This window comes from Myotis yumanensis, unplaced genomic scaffold (assembly GCF_028538775.1).
Source record: "Myotis yumanensis isolate MYYU_CA2020_CCGP unplaced genomic scaffold, mMyoYum1.0.hap1 SCAF_5, whole genome shotgun sequence".
Classification (NCBI taxonomy): domain Eukaryota; kingdom Metazoa; phylum Chordata; class Mammalia; order Chiroptera; family Vespertilionidae; genus Myotis; species Myotis yumanensis.
The window spans coordinates 99,190,653-99,209,722 of NW_027223756.1; the positions used below are offsets into that span (position 1 = coordinate 99,190,653).

The 19,070-nt window shown below is 41.2% G+C and overlaps 1 protein-coding gene across 4 annotated transcripts in view; it reads left to right on the plus strand.

Moving 5' to 3' along the window:
- The window catches only part of ZNF454 (zinc finger protein 454), a 79,060-nt gene extending 63,983 nt beyond the window's left edge, over nt 1-15,077 (plus strand). For all 4 annotated transcript variants that reach the window (XM_070416694.1, XM_070416691.1, XM_070416692.1 and 1 more), the window contains exon 5: nt 10,477-15,077. In XM_070416694.1, coding sequence (XP_070272795.1) covers nt 10,477-11,810 — 1,334 coding nt within the window. In that variant the 3' untranslated portion in view covers nt 11,811-15,077. The remainder of the gene's footprint in view (nt 1-10,476) is intronic.
- The last annotated feature ends 3,993 nt before the right edge of the window (nt 15,078-19,070 follow it).

The following is a 19,070-nucleotide window of genomic DNA, read 5'->3' on the forward strand; positions in this document are numbered from 1 at the left end:
GCTGCAGCTGTCAGCCTGGCTTGTGGCTGAGCAGAGCTCCCCCTGTGGGAGTGCACTGACCACCACGGGGCAGCTCCTGCATTGAGCGTCTGCCCCCTGGTGGTCAGTGTGTGTCATAGTGACCAGTCATTCCCAGTCATTCTGCTGTTAGGATCAATGTGCATATTACCCTTTTATTATATAGGATAGTCCCATTTATGTATTTTCTCCTTAGTCTCTCTTGCCCTAGGATCTGTGTCTATAAAGATATTGCTACGACATATGTCTGCAATTTTGCTGCCTATGGAGTCTTCTAGGATTTTTATGGTTTCCCATCTTACATTCAAGTTCTTTAGCAATTTTGAGTTTCTTTTTGTGTATGGTGTAAGATGGTGATCTAGTTTCATTTTTTTTGCATGTATCTCACCAAAGTTCCCAGCACCATTTATTAAAGAGACTGTTTTGACTCCATTGTATGTTCTTGCCTCCTTTGTCAAATATTAATTGAGTATAATGGCTTGGGTCAATTTATGGGTTGTCTATTCTGTTCCATTGGTTTATATGTCTGTTCTTGTGCCAGTACCAGGCAGTTTTGAGAACCATGGCTTGGTAATATAGCTTGATATCTGGTATTGTGATCCCTCCAACTTTGTTCTTCTTTCACAGGACAGCTGTGGCTCTTTGGGGTCTTTTTTATTCCAGATGAAATTTTGGAGAGTTTGTGCTAGATTTTTGAAATATGCCATTGGTATTTTAATAGGTATTGCATTGAATCTATAGATTGCTTTAAGTAGAATGGACATTTTAATGATGTTGATTTTACCAATCCACGAACATGGTATGTTCTTCCATTTGTTTATGTCTTCCTCTATCTCTTTTTTCAATGTCCTGTAGTTTTCTGAGTACAGATCTTTTACGTCCTTAGTTAAGTTTATTCCTAGGTATCTTAATTTTTTTGATGCAATGGTAAATGGGTATGTTTTTTTCATTTCTCTTTCTGTGAGTTCATTAATGGTGTACAAAAAGGCCATTGATTTCTGGGTGTTAATTTTGTATCCTGCTACATTGCCAAATTCATTTATTATGTCTACTAGTTTTTTGATGGATTATTTGGGGTTTTCTATGTATAGTATCATGTCATCTGCGAATAATGACAATTTTACTTCTTCTTTTCCAATTTGGATGCCTTTTATTTCTTCTTGTCTGATCACTATGGCTAGTACTTCTAGAACTATGTCGAACAGTAGTGGTGAAAGTGGGCATCCTTGTCTTATTCCTGTTCTTAGGGGAAATGAGTTTAGTTTTTGCCCATTGAGTATGATGTTGGCTGTAGGTTTGTCATACAGGGCTTTTTTTATGTTGAGGTATAATCCCTCTATTCCCACTTTGCTGAGAGTTTTTATCAAGAAAGGTGTTAGATTTTGTCAAATACTTTTTCTGCATCAATTGATATGATATGGTTATGTGATTTTTGTTTATGTGATGTATCACATTTATTGAATTGCGGAAATTGTACCATCCTTGCATCCCCGGAATAAATCCCACTTGGTCATGGTATATGATCTTTCTAATGTATTGCTGAATCCGATTTGCTGGAATTTTGTTCAGGATTTTAGCAACTATGTTCATCAAAGATATTGGCCTGTAGTTCTCTTTTTTTGTGGTGTCTTTTTAAAAATTAAATCTTTATTGTTCAGATTATTACAGTTGTTCTTCTTTTCCCCCCCCCATAGCTCCCCTCCACCCAGTTCCCTCCCCACACTCCGCTCTCACCCCACCCCCCACCCACTGTCCTCATCCATAGGTGCACGATTTTTGTCCAGTCTCTTCCCGCATCCCCCACACCCCTTTCCCCACCAAGAATAGCCAGTCCACTCCCTTTCTATGCCCCTGATTCTATTATAATCACCAGTTTATTCTGTTGATCAGATTATTTATTCACTTGATTTTTAGATTCACTTGTTGATAGATGTGTATTTGTTGTTCATAATTTGTATCTTTACCTTCTTCTTCTTCTTCCTCTTCTTAAAGGATACCTTTCAGCATTTCATATAATACTGGTTTGGTGGTGATGATCTCCTTTAGCTTTTTCTTATCTGTGAAGCTCTTTATCTGACCTTCAATTCTGAATGATAGCTTTGCTGGATAAAGTAATCTTGGTTGTAGGTTCTTGGCATTCATCACTTTGAATATTTCTTGCCACTCCCTTCTGGCCTGCAAAGTTTCTGTTGAGAAATCAGCTGACAGTCATATGAGTACTCCCTTGTAGGTAACTGTTTTTCTCTTGCTGCTTTTAGGATTCTCTCTTTGTCTTTTGCTCTTGGCATTTTAATTATGATGTGTCTTGGTGTGGTCCTCTTTGGATTCCTTTTGTTTGGGGTTCTCTGTGCTTCCTGGACTTGTAAGTCTATTTCTTTCACCAGGTAGGGGAAGTTTTCTGTCATTATTTCTTCAAATAGGTTTTCAATATCTTCCTTTCTCTCTTCTTCTGGCACCCCCATAATTCGGATGTTGGTATGGTTGAAGGTGTCCCAGAGGCTCCTTACACTATCTTCATATTTTTGGATTCTTTTTTATTTTTGCTTTTCGGGTTGGGTGTTTTTTTGCTTCTTCATATTTCAAACCTTTGACTTTATTCTTGGGATCCTCTCATCTGCTGTTGGATCTCTGTACATTATTCTTTATTTCAGTCAGTGTATGCTTAATTTCTAATTGGTCCTTTTTCATATCCTTGAGGGTCTCACTAAATTTCTTGGAGGTTTCTAGAAGACTCTTAAGTAACTTTATAACCGTGGTTTTGAACTCTATATCCAGTAGTTTACTTTCCTCCATTTCTTTCATTTGTGACCTGTTTCTTTGTCTCCGCATTTTGGCTGCTTTCCTGTGTTAATAGAGTGGCCTTTTGTGCTATATGGACCAGTGGCTCAGCCTCCCCAATCACCTGAGGTGGACAGTCTTGGTGCACGCTTTTGTGGGCTGTGTGCACAGTCTTGTTATAGTTAAGCCTTGATTGCTGTTGGTATCACTGGGAGGAATTGACCTTCAGGCCAATTGGCTGTGAGGACCAGCTGTGTCTACAATGGAGAACTGCTGTGCTAGAGACACCCTTATGTGGCAGGACTTGCTTCAGTGGGGCTCTGGTTCTCACTGAGTCTGCCCCTTGAGTGTGACGCTTATAGTTGTGAAAAGTTGTAATCTGGTGTGGTCTCACACTGACCACTGGGTACACTGGCTCTTGGATCTCCAATAAGGTACAAAGTCAGCCACTGCCTGAGGCCACCCAGCAGGAGCTACAGTGAGATCTTCAGATTCCTCTTCTTTGTGTGGGGGTTGGAAGTGCCCAGATGAGGCCCACCTGTGAAGCCAGGCAGGCTGCTACTGCCAAGCCTTGGTCCTTCTTTTGGAAGCTTTAGAGCTCTCTGACCTAGCTGCAGTTTGTTAGGTTCGGCTGCGAAAGGACAGGCCATTTATAAGCAAAAGCTGCTGCGCACAGCTTTGGTGGGATTGTAAATTGGGTGGGGCGGGGGTCTCAGGGAATCACCAGGGTGGAGCAAACAGCAATGGCTGCCAGTCAGCCCTGCACTGGGGAGGTTCCTGCGTCTCCGTGTCTCCGTGTCCCACGCTTCCACGCAGGAACAATGATCGCTGTGAGCACCTCTGAGAGAAAGCCGCCCTCGAGTTCCTGTCCTGATGCCAGACAGTCCAGTTTCTCCCTGTATGAGTCTGGATCCCCAGAGTCTCATCTGGAACTGGAGTTCAGAGCAATCCGGAGCTTGTATCTCCCTCCTGATTCAAATAAAAACAATAGTGCACCCAGTTGTCAGCCCGTTTCATGCACACCTCTGCACCTCTGCACCTCAGCACTTCCGCACCTCCCACCAGTCTGAATGTGCTTTTTTCTTTCCTTCTAGTTGCAGAACTTCCACTTAGCCAGCCCTCTCATGGTTCTGGATGATATCTGTTCTGTCTTTTAGTTATAGTTTTGATGTGGTTGTGAGAGGCAGCAAGTACTGGTGTTCACCTATGCCACCATCTTGGTTCTTCTATTTCTTGTTTTTTGCTTTTTGAAGTAGGCCTGTAGAGCTATGAACTTCCCTCTCAGGACTGCTTTCACTGTGTCCCATAGATTTTGGATTATTGTGTTTTCATTGTCGTTTGTTGCCATGATGCTTTTTATTTCTACTTTGATTTCTTTGGTAACCCAGTCATTGTTTAATAGCATGCTATTTAGCCTACAGGTGTTTGATTTTTTAAATTGTTTTTATTGTAGTTGATTTCTAGTTTTATGCCATTGTGATCTGAGATGATGCTTGATATGATTTCTATCTTCTTGAATTTGAAGAGACTTTGCCTGTGTCCTAATATATGGTCTATCTTTGAAAATGTCCCTTGTGCACTTGAGAAGAATGGATATTCTGTGGCTTTGGGGTGAAATGTTCTGAAGATGTCAATTCCATCTGATCTAGTGAGTCATTTAGGATTGATGTTTCTTTGCTGATTTCTTGTTTAGAGGATTTGTCCAGTGGTGTTACTGAGGTATTTAAGTCCCCTACTATGATTGTATTGCTGTCAATCTCTCATTTGATATCCTCCAGAAGTTTTTTTTTATGTATTTGGGTGCTCCTGTATTGGGTGCATATATGTTTACCAGAGTTATATCTTATTGTTGAATTGCTCCCTTTATGCCAGAAGCTGGTCCATCCTTGCTGCTTGACACAGTCGCTGCAGAGAAGAAACATCTGCACAGCATATGTTTCAAGGGACCTGGCGTATATGGCATACTGTTCTTATGTTTGCTCCCCTTCTTGGCGCTATGTGTTTTAACCAAGGTCACTTCTCTGAGAAAGGTTGTTTCCCCAGGTAGGAATTTTTCCCTGAAGTTAGGGAGGGAATAAAACCCCTTAACTAAGTGCCAGGCGGGTAATTAATCACTTTAACTACGAACAATCACGCTTAAGCTACATAATCTTTACTCCCTGGAATGGAGATAAGAAACGCCCTAACCTTTGGAATAGAGATTGATAGGATTGGAATCAACTGGTATAAATACAGATGTAACAAGACAACAGGACACAGAACCTAGAAACAGAACCTAGCGAGAGAACCTGGCTGAAGAACCTAGAGACAGAACCTAGACACAGAACCTAGAGACAGAACATAGCAAGAAAACATGGCAAGAGAACCTGACTAGAACCTGGCGACAGAACCTGACTGGAGATCCTGGACAGAACCTGGCTACAGAACTTGGTTGGAGATCCTGGACAGAACTTAGCTGGAGATCCTGGAGGGAGAACCTCGCCATGATGATCAACTGAATGCTGCCTCCATGTCATTCCTTCTTTGCCGACTCCGTCCACATCTTGGGGAACCCCTGGACCTGCTGGGGTTGGACCTCAGCACCTTTAGTAGTATGAAGTGGCCTTTCTTATCTCTTGTTATGGCCTTCACTTTGAGGTCAATTTTGTCAGATATGAGTATTGCTACCCCAGCTTTTTAAAAAATTTCCATTTGCCTGAAAAACCTTTTTCTATCCCTTCACCATCAGTCTGTGTGAATCCTTTGCTCTGAGGTGGGTTTCCTGTAGTCAGCAGATATATGGGTCATGTTTTCTTATCCACTCAGCTCAATCTTTTGATTGGGGCATTTAATCCATCTACATTTAAAGTTATTGATATGTACTTGTTTGTCGCCATTTTTATTCTTTACCCCTGTGTTCCTTCTTCACTTCCTATTTCTTCTTTTTACAGCTGACCCTTTAGCGTTTCTTGCATTGCTGCTTTGGTGGTAATAAACTACCTTAGTCCTTTTTTGTGTCTGTGAAGTTCCTGATTTCACCCTCAATTTTGATTGATAGCCTTGCTGGGTACAGTATTCTTGGATTCAGACCCTTCCTTTGCATGACTTTGTATATTTCATTCCATTCCCTTCTGGCCTGATGAGTTTCTGTTGAGAAATCAGTTACTAGTCTGATGGGGGATACTTTGTAGGTAACTTTCTGTCTCTCTTTGGCCGCTTTTAAGATTCTTACTTTGTCGTTGGTGTTTACCAATTTAATTATAATGTGCCTTGACATCTGTCTTTTTGGGTTCATTTTTTTTTGGACTCCTTGAGCATCTTGGAGTTGTGTGAGTTTTTACTTCCCTATATCAGGGAAGTTTTCTGTCATTATTTCTTCAAACAGGTTTTCTATTCCTTGCTCAGTTTCCTCTCCTTCTGGCACCCCTATTATGCAGATGTTATTTTGTTTCATGTTGTCCCAAAGTTCCCCTAGGCTATCCTCCTGTTTTTTAAGTTTTTTTTTCTTGATGCTGCTCTGCTTGGGTATTTTTTCCTACCTTGTCTTCTAGCTCACTGAGGCTGTCCTTTGCTTCTTCTAGTCTACTGTTGATGCTTTCTATTGAGTTCTTTATAGCAGTGATGTCATTTTTCATTTCTTCTTGGTTCTTCTTCATTTCCTCTTGGTTCTTACACATATTGTTGAATTTGTTTTCCAACCTTTTCAGCGACCTTATGACCATTTTCTGAATTCTTTCTCTGACCTATTGCTTGCCTCCATTTCATTTACTGCCTTTTCTGGTGATGCCTTCTTTACTTTCATATATGGGCTGTTTCTTTGTCTTCCCATGATCTCTCTTCTCCGGGTGTCTGGTTATGTAGCTCTCTCTCTCTCCTGTGTTCACTTTCTCTAGGCAATATTTGACCTTTCCGTGAGAAGGTGCAGGGCTCGCCCACATCCATGTATTCACACTGCTTGAGACCTGGTGTTCGTGGGTTTGCAGCTGGTCCCTGGGTGTTGTGGTTGTAGGGTCGTGGGAGGTATCTGAGTTCTTCGGAAGGTAAGTCTAGGCTTCTGATCCTCCATTGGTATTTTTAGAGAGAGTGGAGGGGAGTTTGGAGGGAGAACGATAACGAGAGAAACATTGACATGAGAGAGACACATTGATTGGTTGCTTCCCACAGGTGCCCCACCAGGACTGGGGATCAAGCCTGAAACTGAGATATGCACCCGTGACTGGGAATTGAACATGTGACCCTTCAGTTCAAAGGCTGAAGCTCTACCCACTGAGCCAGACAGACCAGGGCTCACCCTATGTCTTTTTATTGGAGCAGTTAATTCACTTACATTTAAAGAAATTATTGATAAGTATATACTTACTGTCATTTTGTTAATTGTTTTTATTATTTTCCTTTTCCTTTCCTTTTCTCTTGATCTCTTCCTTTGTGGTTTCCTTGTTTTGTTTAGTCGGTTTTTTTCTCCTTATTCTTTGTATATCTTCTGTAGTTTTTTGGTTTGTGGCTACCATGAGGTTTATGTATATCATTGTATATCTATAGCAGTCTGTTCTAAACTGATAGGCATTTAAGTTCAAATATATTCTATGAGAATTATAGTTTAACTGCCTTCTCCTTGCTTTACGTTATTGATGCCATGTATTAAATTTTTTTTTTTTGGTATGGTATATCTCCTAACTACTTATTGTCATTTGAATTGAGTTTGATACTTTTTTCTTTTGACCATCATAGTAGCTTTTTAAATATCTGACTCACAGCTAAGGCTCTGTAGGTCAGGAGTTATAGCAGTGGTCTCATAAATATCTGATTCACTGTATTTATTAAATACTAGAGGCCTGGTGCACAAAATTCTTGCGGGGGGGGGGAGGGGATCCCCTCAGCCCAGCCTGCACCCTCTTCAGTCCAGGACCCCTCGGGGGATGTCGGGGATCGGGCCTAAACCAGCAGTCGGACATCCCTCTCACAATCTGGGACTGCTGGCACCTAATTGCTCACCTGCCTGCCTGCCTGATCACCCCTAACCGCTCCCTCCCCTCCCCCCAGCCAGCCTGATCACCTTTAACCACCTCTGCCTGCTGGTGATCACCCTTAACTACGCCCCTGCCAGCCTGGTCACACCCAACTGCTCCCCCGCTGGCCTGGTCGCCCCCAGCTGCCCCCCTCTACCAGCCTAGTCACCCCTAACTGCCCCCCTGCTGGCCTCGTTGCCCCATGCAGCCTGCTGTTCATTTTGTCTTCCCTCACTAACCCCCCCTGCTGGCCTGGTCGCCCCATGCAGCCTGCTGTTCGGTCATTACTCTTACTCTGACAGCATCCTAGACAATTTGCATATTCCTCTATTATTAGTATAGATTTGGTTTTACTGTGAGATTTTTTCCCCTTTCTCTTATTTTCTTATTTCTGGTTATGGTCTTTCCTTTTCTGCTTAAAGAAATGCCTTTAACATTTCCTGTAAAGCTAGTTTTATGGTGATGAACTTCTTTAGTTTTTGCTTGTCTGGGAAACTCTTTATCTGTCCATCAATTCTGAATGATAAGCTTGCCAGATATAGTATTCCAGGTTGTAGGTTCCTTTCTTTCAGCACTTTAAAGATGTCCTGCCACTTCTTCTGGCCTGTAAAGTTGCTGCTGATAAATCAGCTGGCAGCCTTATGATATGTCCTTCGTGTGTAACTTGATGCTTTCCTTTTGCTTCCTTTAAGATTGTCTCTTTATTTTTAACTTTTGCAGTTGTAATTATAGTATGCCTTGGTGTAGATCATTTTGGGTTCATCTTGTTTGGAACTTTGTGCTTCCTGGATATATGTTTCCTTTCCCAGTTTGGGAAAGTCTTCAGCTATTGTTTTTTTAAATAAATTTTCAATTCCTTTTTTTCTCCTTCTCGTATCCCTATAATGCAAATGTTTGAGTCCCAAATGAGAGCCTCACATGTTAACTATGCCTTTCCTCCCTTCCTTTAAAGTTCCTGAACTCCAGTTTTTGGCTTCACAGTACTATAATACTATAGGAAATTCTTAATCTCTGTTTAACTTTAGTCTCTTGCCCTGAGAAGCATAAGAATTCAGCACATTCTGTGAGATAAAAACCACTAAGTCAGTAGTTCTCAACCTTCTATCCCTTTAAATACAGTTCCTCATGTTGTGACCCAACCATAAAATTATTTTCGTTGCTACTTCATAACTGTAATGTTGCTACTGTTATGAATCGTAATGTAAATATGTGATATGCAGGATGGCCTTAGGCGACCTCTGTGAAAGGTCGTTCGACTGCCAAAGGGGTCACGACCCATAGGTTGAGAACCACTGCACTAAGTTTTGGGATCACATCTCTGTATGTCCCTTCTCTCCACAAAATTAGACTATCAAGTTTGCTTCAAGTGACATATTATGCCTTTAGACATAATTTTTTATTTTCACTTAAGATTTTCCAGTAGTTTTCTAAGGAATATTGGTCTGTCCCAGGTTACTCTATCAGATCCGGAGGTGCAAGTCAGTCCTTAAGATTTTGAAATTTGGCAATGTTGACCATTCTTTGTTTTGAGCAAGGATACATTATTCTGAGCTCACCTGGATATTTAGCCGTAAAGTGCATCTATTTAACTTTCTTTTTCAGATAAGTTTCAAAGAATTTATTTATTTAGTTATTTTTATTATAGCTCTTTGTAGATTTTCTGGATTAAGTGGGGGAAAAAAGTAATGAGGGAGGCTTGTTCTTGATAGCACTTCCCAGTAATTTGCATCATGTGTGTTTAGTAGCTAGTCCTTATTATTGCATATCTTTACACAGAGTTTTAAACAAACAACATGAAAGGCAGATATTCACCAAAACATATGCAAAACTAATATGCCATTCAGAACTCTGTAAATACCAAGGAACCCATGAATGAAAGCAAGTGAGACAGTATAATTGGGAAGTTTGTATTTGGAGAGAGGAATTACTTTGTCAGATAATTCATGGGACCATGGCTCCTATCCTAGTAGCAGATTTCCATTCTAGTGACTAGTATTCCCCCTTCCCTAGATTCAGGGCCTTGCCTTTAGAGATGTAGTGGGTATATTCTGGCAGATTTGCACGTTTGTTCCTGGTTTTCATATAGATGTTACATTGTTCATATAAGTTTGAAGACATTGCTTCCTCACCAGTAGTAGGAGGTCCTTCACACAACCTTAATCATAGCCTTTTTATTATCCATCTGAATGCTAAAATGAGTGTATAAAACAGTAAAATATTGATTTTAGTAGTTACTCTGGAGTTGAATTTTTTCTGCTTAGTGTTGCCTGTAGTTTCAATGGTTTCTTAAGTTTACATCTGGATTAATTTAAAGACCATATCACTAAAATAAACAAGGTACATTTATTCTTAACTGTTGACATAGTTTGGTCTGTACAGGTTTTTCTGTGGCCCATAAAGTCTGATAACTTCTCTGTAATCACAAATAAAATAACATACTCAAGAACCCCCCCCATCCCCCCCCAGGCCTGTGACTTCTGAACTCAAGCTCCCAAGGTCTCCTGCTCAATGCATTATACATTAGATCAACCCCTTTCTGCTTTGTCCTCTGTTCACCTCTCCTCCTCTTTCCTTTCTTCAGGAAATCTTCAAAACTGCAACCTTTTTATTAGCATTATAAACAGGCTCATCATCTTACCCCAACTAGATGTTTCACTAGGATAAAACAGACATTTTTATTTTTGATGTCTTTCAGACTGGATGACTATCCCTGTCAGTAAGAAGTCTACTCTCAAGGCAGATATTCCTGAAGAAGAATTGGATCAGTGGATGATAAAGGAAAGATTCACTAGCAATAGTCACTGGAAATATGATAGCCTATTGGAATGGCAGCATGAAGCCCAGGAGATAAAGTTGCAGAAAATGGTACTCACTCACCAGAAAATCTCATCTGTGGGTAGTGACCAGGAATGTGAGAGATCTGGGAATCGCTGCATCATGAGCTCATCTTTTGTTCAAAGTCAGGTATTTCAATCTAGCAAAAAAGCCTTTGACTGTAGTGAGTGTGGAAAAGTTTTCACTAAGAGTTCAACTCTTAATAAACATCAGAAAATTCATACTGAAAAACTTAATTCAAATCCAAAAACTCTTATTAAAGAGAAACGGTACAAATGTAGAGAATGTGGGAAAGCCTTTCACCAGAGTACACACCTTATCCATCACCAAAGAATTCACACTGGTGAGAAACCATATGAATGTAAGGAATGTGGCAAGGCCTTCTCAGTGAGCTCCTCACTTACTTATCATCAGAAAATCCACACTGGAGAGAAACCTTTTGAATGTAACTTATGTGGAAAAGCTTTTATCCGAAATATACACCTAGCCCACCATCATAGAATACATACAGGAGAGAAACCTTTTAAATGTAATATATGTGAAAAAGCCTTTGTGTGCAGGGCACATCTTACCAAACATCAGAATATTCATAGTGGAGAGAAACCCTATAAATGTAATGAATGTGGGAAAGCCTTCAACCAGAGTACAAGTTTTCTTCAGCATCAGAGAATTCACACTGGAGAGAAGCCCTTTGAATGTAATGAATGTGGAAAGGCCTTCAGGGTGAACTCTTCCCTTACTGAACATCAGAGAATTCATACTGGAGAGAAACCTTATAAGTGTAATGAATGTGGGAAAGCTTTCAGAGATAATTCATCCTTTGCTCGACATCGGAAAATTCATACTGGAGAAAAACCTTACAGATGTGGTTTGTGTGAGAAAGCCTTTAGGGACCAATCAGCACTAGCTCAACATCAGAGAATTCATACTGGGGAAAAACCATATACATGTAATATATGTGAGAAAGCCTTCAGTGACCATTCAGCCCTTACTCAACATAAGAGAATTCATACTAGGGAAAAACCTTACAAATGTAAAATCTGTGGGAAAGCCTTTATCCGAAGCACACACCTTACTCAACATCAGAGGATTCACACAGGAGAGAAACCCTACAAATGTAATAAATGTGGGAAAGCCTTCAACCAGACTGCAAACCTCATTCAGCATCAGAAACATCATTTTGGAGAAAAGTGATATAATTGCAGTTTATAAGGAAGGGCTTTGAGACTGAGTATATGAATAATTGAATTTAAGAGAATCCATTCTAGAAATTAACCATGAAAGCTTATATAAAATAGTCATTTTATTTACTGAGAGTCAAGCTTTACAGCAGCGGTTCTCAACCTGTGGGTTGCGACCCCTTTGGCAGTCAAACGACCCTTTCACAGGGGTTACCTAAGACCATCCTGCATATCAGATATTTACATTACGATTCATAACAGTAGCAACATTACAGTTATGAAGTAGCAACGAAAATAATTTTATGGTTGGGTCACAACATGAGGAACTGTATTTAAAGGGCCAGAAGGTTGAGAACCACTGCTTTACAGTATTGTGGGTTTTGATAGTTTTAGAATGTCAAACACTCCTCATGGTTCAAGAACTGCCTCAACGGAATAGCAGTACTGTGTAATTAGTCTGAATTACCAAGTATCAGAAGCAAAATGGAGCTTCATTAACAACATAGAAATTTGTTGATCAAATTTACATTTTCATTATTAAAAGAAATTATAAAATTGTAAAAGTTAAGTTTAAAAAGCAAAGGAACAAAAAGGTAAGAAAATGGTCTGCTAGCATTTCCCTCTATTTGATTCTCTTATATAAGAGACACCTAGAGTAAAGAAAGTGTATTTACTACTCATGTATCAGCCCAGGACTTACTTAAATTGTGCTCCCCACCTCTTGCTTCAAATCATCTTTTGTCTGATCTCCCTGGTCTGTGTGTCCACTAACTGTCTATCTGTCTTCTCTTTCCCGGACAGTTCATTTGAATGGTGTGTCCCTCTTTTGATTTAGCAACCCCTAACTGGTAACATTATGCGACTTAATACCAGCCCATTTGTTCTTGGGGAGTATAGTGATCTAACCTCACACATAGTCCATGATTCTGGATATTGCACCCAAATTCAGCCTTCAGAACTTATAACTTAGAAGTTATGCCTGGGGTTTCAGAGATTCTTGTGTTACCCAGTTCCTCTGGGCCTCAGTTTGACTCTGACCCTGGGGTGATACCTAAAGTATGGGCTTAGTCTTTGTAAACATTCTCCAATTGTTTGTACTGCAGTTACTCTACACACAGCAGGCAGGGGCATGCTTAACCTCAGGTGTGACAAATACCAACCACCTGGTGGTATTTTAGTTTACCTCCACTTCTGTGACTTGTCATTTCCTGATGTGCAACCTACATGAGAAGTTGGAGCCTCACAGCCAATTCTCAAAAGGCTCTGACCCACTCTCTGCCTGGGCAGTCTGACCTACCCAAGCATCACTTTTTGGCTCATCCCTAGAAATGCATTTTCAAGAACTTTGAGGTAGAGTTCCTCAGTTACCTTCTCTACCAACTGATTTGCAAAGTGTTAGACAAGATTTCAGCAATTATTGAGAGGGACTTTACCCTACCCCCAGCCAGGTTACTCCCTACACATTAGAGATTCCTAAGAACAGTTCATTCTGTACCTCTCTTTTCTATCCTTGCTGACTGGCCACATAGACTCTGATGGACAAAGGTGGGGACCACTGGGACCCACCCTTCAGGGTTACTGAGTTTGGGCTGGTGATGTGCAGTTCTCAGTACATCCAGCCTATCCCCTACTACTCCCGGCCACACATAGTTCAGAAGACTTCCCAGCACACCCTCGACTATGCCATTTCCAGATGATGAATATGTGCATGTGGCAGAGAAAGTGCTGGACTTATATGTGAGCCAATCTCCACACCCCATCACCTAGACTGTAGCTAAGCTATGAGCCAGAGAAATGGACCTTGGTCCACCTCTTACAGTACTCTCCTCATGTACTTTGGAGTTGCCAAGTGGGCAAACCCATTGGAAGTGCAAATTACATTCAGCCTGGGGAACCATTTGAGTAGAGGAATGGCATCTAGACTTTATTACATTCTTCAGTGACTATGGACTTTCATGAACAGCCACTGAAATTGCCTGCTCTCAAGGAGAAAAAAAAAAAATTACTCCAAGTTTCCCCTTTTAAATTCCTTTAATCCTCCTCTCTTGTTAGGTCTTAACTCATCTCCAGCTGATTGATTTTGCACCTAGGTTCTCCCTGTCCACCTGAGTTTGCCTAACTTTGACAGTGGGATCTCCCTAAGATGTTACCTTCCTCCATATTCAGCAACTGCTTTTAAAATAGCACCCTGACCTTGCATCAGGCTTGGTTTCACAGTTTACTGTGCTTGAGCCCCAGAGTCTTGGAATCAAATAGCCCCAAACTGCATTCATGCCTTAGGTTAAGAAGACAATTCCCTTAAACATGAATTTAAGAATAGGTAGCCTCTAGCTGCCTAATTCTCCTTTCCTTTTTTCCTTTGCACTTGGTGCTTCCCTCCCTTGAAGCACTGTATTAGCCAGCAGGACATATGGAAACAAAATTCTCTCACCTGCAGTGGGAGGGTTCCCAGTTTCTTGGCTGATCTCAACTCCTGCTAAATATATTTGCAGTAATATTTTTGCTTTTAATAATTTTATACCAGTTTGTGAAGGGAAAAGAAATACAAAGCTTGATTTTCCCCATCACTCAAGAACTTCTCAGTTGTGCAAATGGCCATTCTCTGCAAGTTCCAGGATTTGGTCATGCAGATATATCCTCCCTGTTTTATGTGTTACCCTGTACACCACATATCACTATTCTTAAATATTGTTGCCATAAAAAGTATTTTTCAGTGTGTCTTTCTGAAAATAATGAGAAAAGTACACAGTGTTCTAAGATGTACAAGTTGCATTTGTGCTGCCTGCTTACCTAATCAGATCTAACTAAAACATGCCAGACTTGTGCTTCCAAGTGTTTTTATATTGTTATGACCAATCTGTACCTAGGTGCACACATGGCCAACCAAACCTACCTGACCCCAGAAACCATAGTGTTCCAGCTACATTGCTGGGGAGAACAGTTAACATTTAAGGGCATACCTTGTGCCAGGTACTGTTGTAAGCACCCTGTGTATGAGGAGGAAACTGGTCTTGAAAGGCGTGTCAGGCCATAAAAACTGTGAACAATGCATTGCCCGGGGCCAGGGGTGGTAAAGGTCATTATTACTGGCCTCAGGACAGATCATCGACACCTGGGGGCCTTCCTGTAAGCCACAGAAGGCAGCGGAACCACATCTGCAAGACAATGACCCTAGAAGGTTATAAAAAGTGAAGCCTCTGCGTGTTACTTCACTCTGATTTGGAAATTATTCCCAGAGTCCACTAGTGTTAATAAATGGGTTCCTCCCTTTCTCCAGGAAGTGTGCTTGGTATTTCTTTGTTCGTCTGTAACATGTATAGTGAGTGAGTCACTTAATCCTCACAATTTATATGAGGCTGTTTTTACCATCCCCTCTTGAAGGTTTAAGGAAGGTTTTGTTGACCCGGAAAATAAATGTACCTGTTGAAAAGGGCTCCTAATGGCTAACTGGGCTCAAATTTATAAACAGACTGGCAACTGTTGCTAAAAGGGACCTTTCATGCAAGCCACACTTAAGGGAGAAGCCTGCACTACACTACTTGCCTCTGGCACTAAGCTATTTATCTGCATTGTGTTCCTGTCAGCTGAGCCAATTCTTATAAAGGAGTTCCTGGAATCCTATTTCAACCAATAGGTTTGAGACTTTACCTATCCAGTTGGAGCTGTGCAGCTATATCCTCATTAGCATCTTCACCAACCAATTAGAGCAACTCTGTTTTGGCCAATCAGGACAGTGCTTTTTGGACCAATCAAATTGTGAGGATTGGGAGTTCTCATTTACACGAGAACAGTCCAATTGTGTGTAGATGTGTATGTTTCCCCACATCCTGCGTGGTTCAGGGTTCAGGATCTGGAAGAGGGGCTGCACACAAATGAAAGAGACAAGAGATAATTTGGAAATTGGGGGGGCCAGGCCAGAGCTCATCCCAAAAGGATGGACTCTGCTTGTACTCAGGCCTTGCCATCATTTTATTGAGTTTGGGATAGACCCAAAGCCCTTAGGCAGGCAAGTTCCAGTAACAGACTATCTTTTTTTTTTTTTTTTTTTTTTTTTTTTCTGTACATCAGGTTATTTATTCACTTGATTCTTAGATTCATTTGTTGATAGATGCATGTTTGTTGTTCATAATTTGTATCTTTACCTTTTTCTTCTTCTTCCTCTTCTTAAAGGATACCTTTCAGCATTTCATATAATACTGGTTTGGCGGTGATGAACTCCTTTAGCTTTTCCTTATCTGTGAAGCTCTTTATCTGACCTTCAATTCTGAATGATAGCTTTGCTGGATAAAGTAATCTTGGTTGTAGGTTCTTGGTATTCAGCACTTTGAATATTTCTTGCCATTCCCTTCTGGCCTGCAAAGTTTCTGTTGAGAAATCAGCTGACAGTCGTATGGGTATTCCCTTGTAGGTAATTGAGCCTCTTTCTCTTGCTGCTTTTAAGATTTTCTCTTTGTCTTTTGCTCTTGGCATTTTAATGATGATGTGTCTTGGTGTGGTCCTCTTTGGATTCCTTTTGTTTGGGGTTCTCTGCGCTTCTTGGACCTGTAAGTCCATTTCTTTCACCAGGTGGGGGAAGTTTTCTGCCATTATTTCTTCAAATAGGTTTTCAATATCTTGCTGTCTCTCATCTTCTGGGACTCCAATGACTCTGATATTAGACCGCTTAAAACTGTCCCTGAGGCTCCTTACACTATCTTCACACTTTCGGATTCTTTTTTCATTTTGCTTTTCCAATTGGGTGTTTTTTGTCGAATCTTTGGTTTGATTATTGTACTCCTCTGGTCTGCTATTGGGTATAATATTCTTTATTTCAGTCCGTGTATGCTTACTTTCTAATTTCTTTATCGTAGCATCGAGGGTCTCATTAGTTTTCGTGAGGCTCTGCACAAATTTATGGCAAGCCCTCAAAATTGCGATTCTTAGCTCCATATCCTCCATTTCTGTCATGTTTTTTTGTCTCCGCATCTTTTATGCTTTCTTGGTGCACCCCCTTGTGGTCTCTGTGCGCAGTCTTGTTCTAGCCAAGCCTTAATTGTTGTAGTTAACACTAGAGGGATTTCAGTAACAGACTATCTTATCAGTAAGAATTTACATGACTATCTGGTGGGGAAGTTGCTTCAGCTACCATTGTCTTGACTAAACAGTGGGTGCATAGCCTTGACCTTTGCCAGGGCTTCAAGGGTCACCAGCATTCCAGGCTCCTTTGTCCACCCTCTCTGCTAGAGAAGACAATAGGTGGCTTCCCATATCATGGACTAGGGGAGGGGACTTCTCTCTATATGTCAGCTCCCCTCTGGTTTGTGTGTGCACTTTCCCTTTTCACAGAAAACTGAAGACTGCATTTCCCTTTGCTGAAGACTAACCAGACTGGAGCAGAGGTGACAATAAGAACAGTAATTGATCAAATCAATCACACGTCTTCTTTCAAGTCTGCTTTGCTGGGATTTTTCACAAGGAATCTTTAGATTGATCTTTAATCAGTTCCTCAGGACAAAGAAGCCAAGCTACAGTTACCATCAGGTTTTGTCTGTGATACCTGTAGGTCTGTATAAATTCCTCAAGTCCTTGAGGTTCCAAAAATATCTTGAGGTTCCTTTCTTGCCATCTTTCAGGGAAGCAACCTTTGTTTCTTACCTGGAAATCACGTGACCCAGCAAGGTAATGGACCATTTCTGCTGTGGGGGCTTTGGAAATTAATCTCAATCCCTTAAACTTTCTGCTGACATCCAGAGTCCATGCATGTCTATCTCAGACATAGCATTTTAGTTAAAGTCTTAATTAATATACCACAAGTGAAGACTGTTCTTATTGAATTTATGCAAAGAAACATATTGCCAGGATTCACTCATTAAGTACTGCCAAATTCTGGAGTGATAAGGTAGGGAGAAAAACTAAAAGTAAGCAATTAGCATTTCCTAGATTGGCAAACACATTCCTTAACTTCTAGAAACATATCATGTAACAAAACTCACTGGTGTAGCAAGTCACAGGTGAACTAAGTTAAATTGATTGGCTTAGATAGCTCCTTCCAGAAATCTGCATTCCAAGAGATGGCTCAGATGAGGATTCTTGGGGAGCAGGTATTAGCACTTTAAAGGCAGACAGCCCTTTTATTGAAAAAAAAAATCTAGAGTTAGCTTTTTGCCAGTTGAATATGCACCCAAAGGAGTTTCTTTTGAGGTGCAGTGAATGATTTTATTACTTATTATCTTCAGGGAGAAAAACCTAAAAACCTTTTATCCTCTTAATCAGAGGGAGATATTGGTAGCTGAGGGAGAATGAGCATCCCTAATGTTCCCTAGCTCTATCACAGAGTATAATTTGGGACTGCCTATCACCCCTTAGCCCCCCGAGGCATCCTATGGTAATCCTGCCTAAGCTGGCTGTGGAATTTGTCCACAGCTCAAAGTCTCTTCCCACGACGGGTCTTCCCTAAGTGGAAGTGGTGACACAATTATCCAGGTATGTAGTGTTATTGACCCTGCTAGTTGGGTTCACATAACTTTATGTGAGAGATTTTGATGGCCTCTGACCTTACTGGAGGTTTCCACCCTCCACTGTCAGGCAGAAAAACTCTGGCCTTTAATAGCTGGGCTAGTAACCTGTTTCTTTCCTCCTGTATTTCATGCAGGATCAGACTTTCAAGAGGCCTAACAAAGTGAGAAGAAGAGAGAGCATTTCCTGTTAACTTGGCAAAACAGATTTAACACCTGGGCCCTGTGGTTAAATTGTTAGTCTTTTTGTAGGGATAGTAATAAATATTTAGTCAGTCTCCAAGATTAGTTACCAAAAACTTTTCATTTTTCTGAGCACCTGTACATTTGAAGCTTTTCTGTATTACTTATACCTGTGGAAGCATTAACAGGCAGTGGCCGTGTCTGCATGAGTCAAAATCACAGCAGCAGCTGTGAGCATCAGATGGGGCTTTGGCTGTAGTTTCTGTGGTTCCGCCCCCTAGCAATGAGGTTACGGGGAGTGGCAGTTGTGGTTCCCACCCCCTAGCAACATGAGTGGTTGCCAAGAGAATTATCTCTGGGAGCTGGCAGCTAACCGGTGCCTGTCCCCCGCCCCAGCACACAACCACAAGGTCCCAGCCTCATGCCCTAAGCCCGCAGGGCTGGGGCGCCCCACGCAGGAATGCCCGAAGGGGGCAAATTTCCAAGCCTTCTGAGTGAGGTCTTAGTCACAGGGAGGTGGAGAGCAGGGAAAGGCACTGTAGTAAAATCCAAGCAGCACTGAGTGTGCGCCTGCTCTCCGCTGGTGCCCTGCCGGT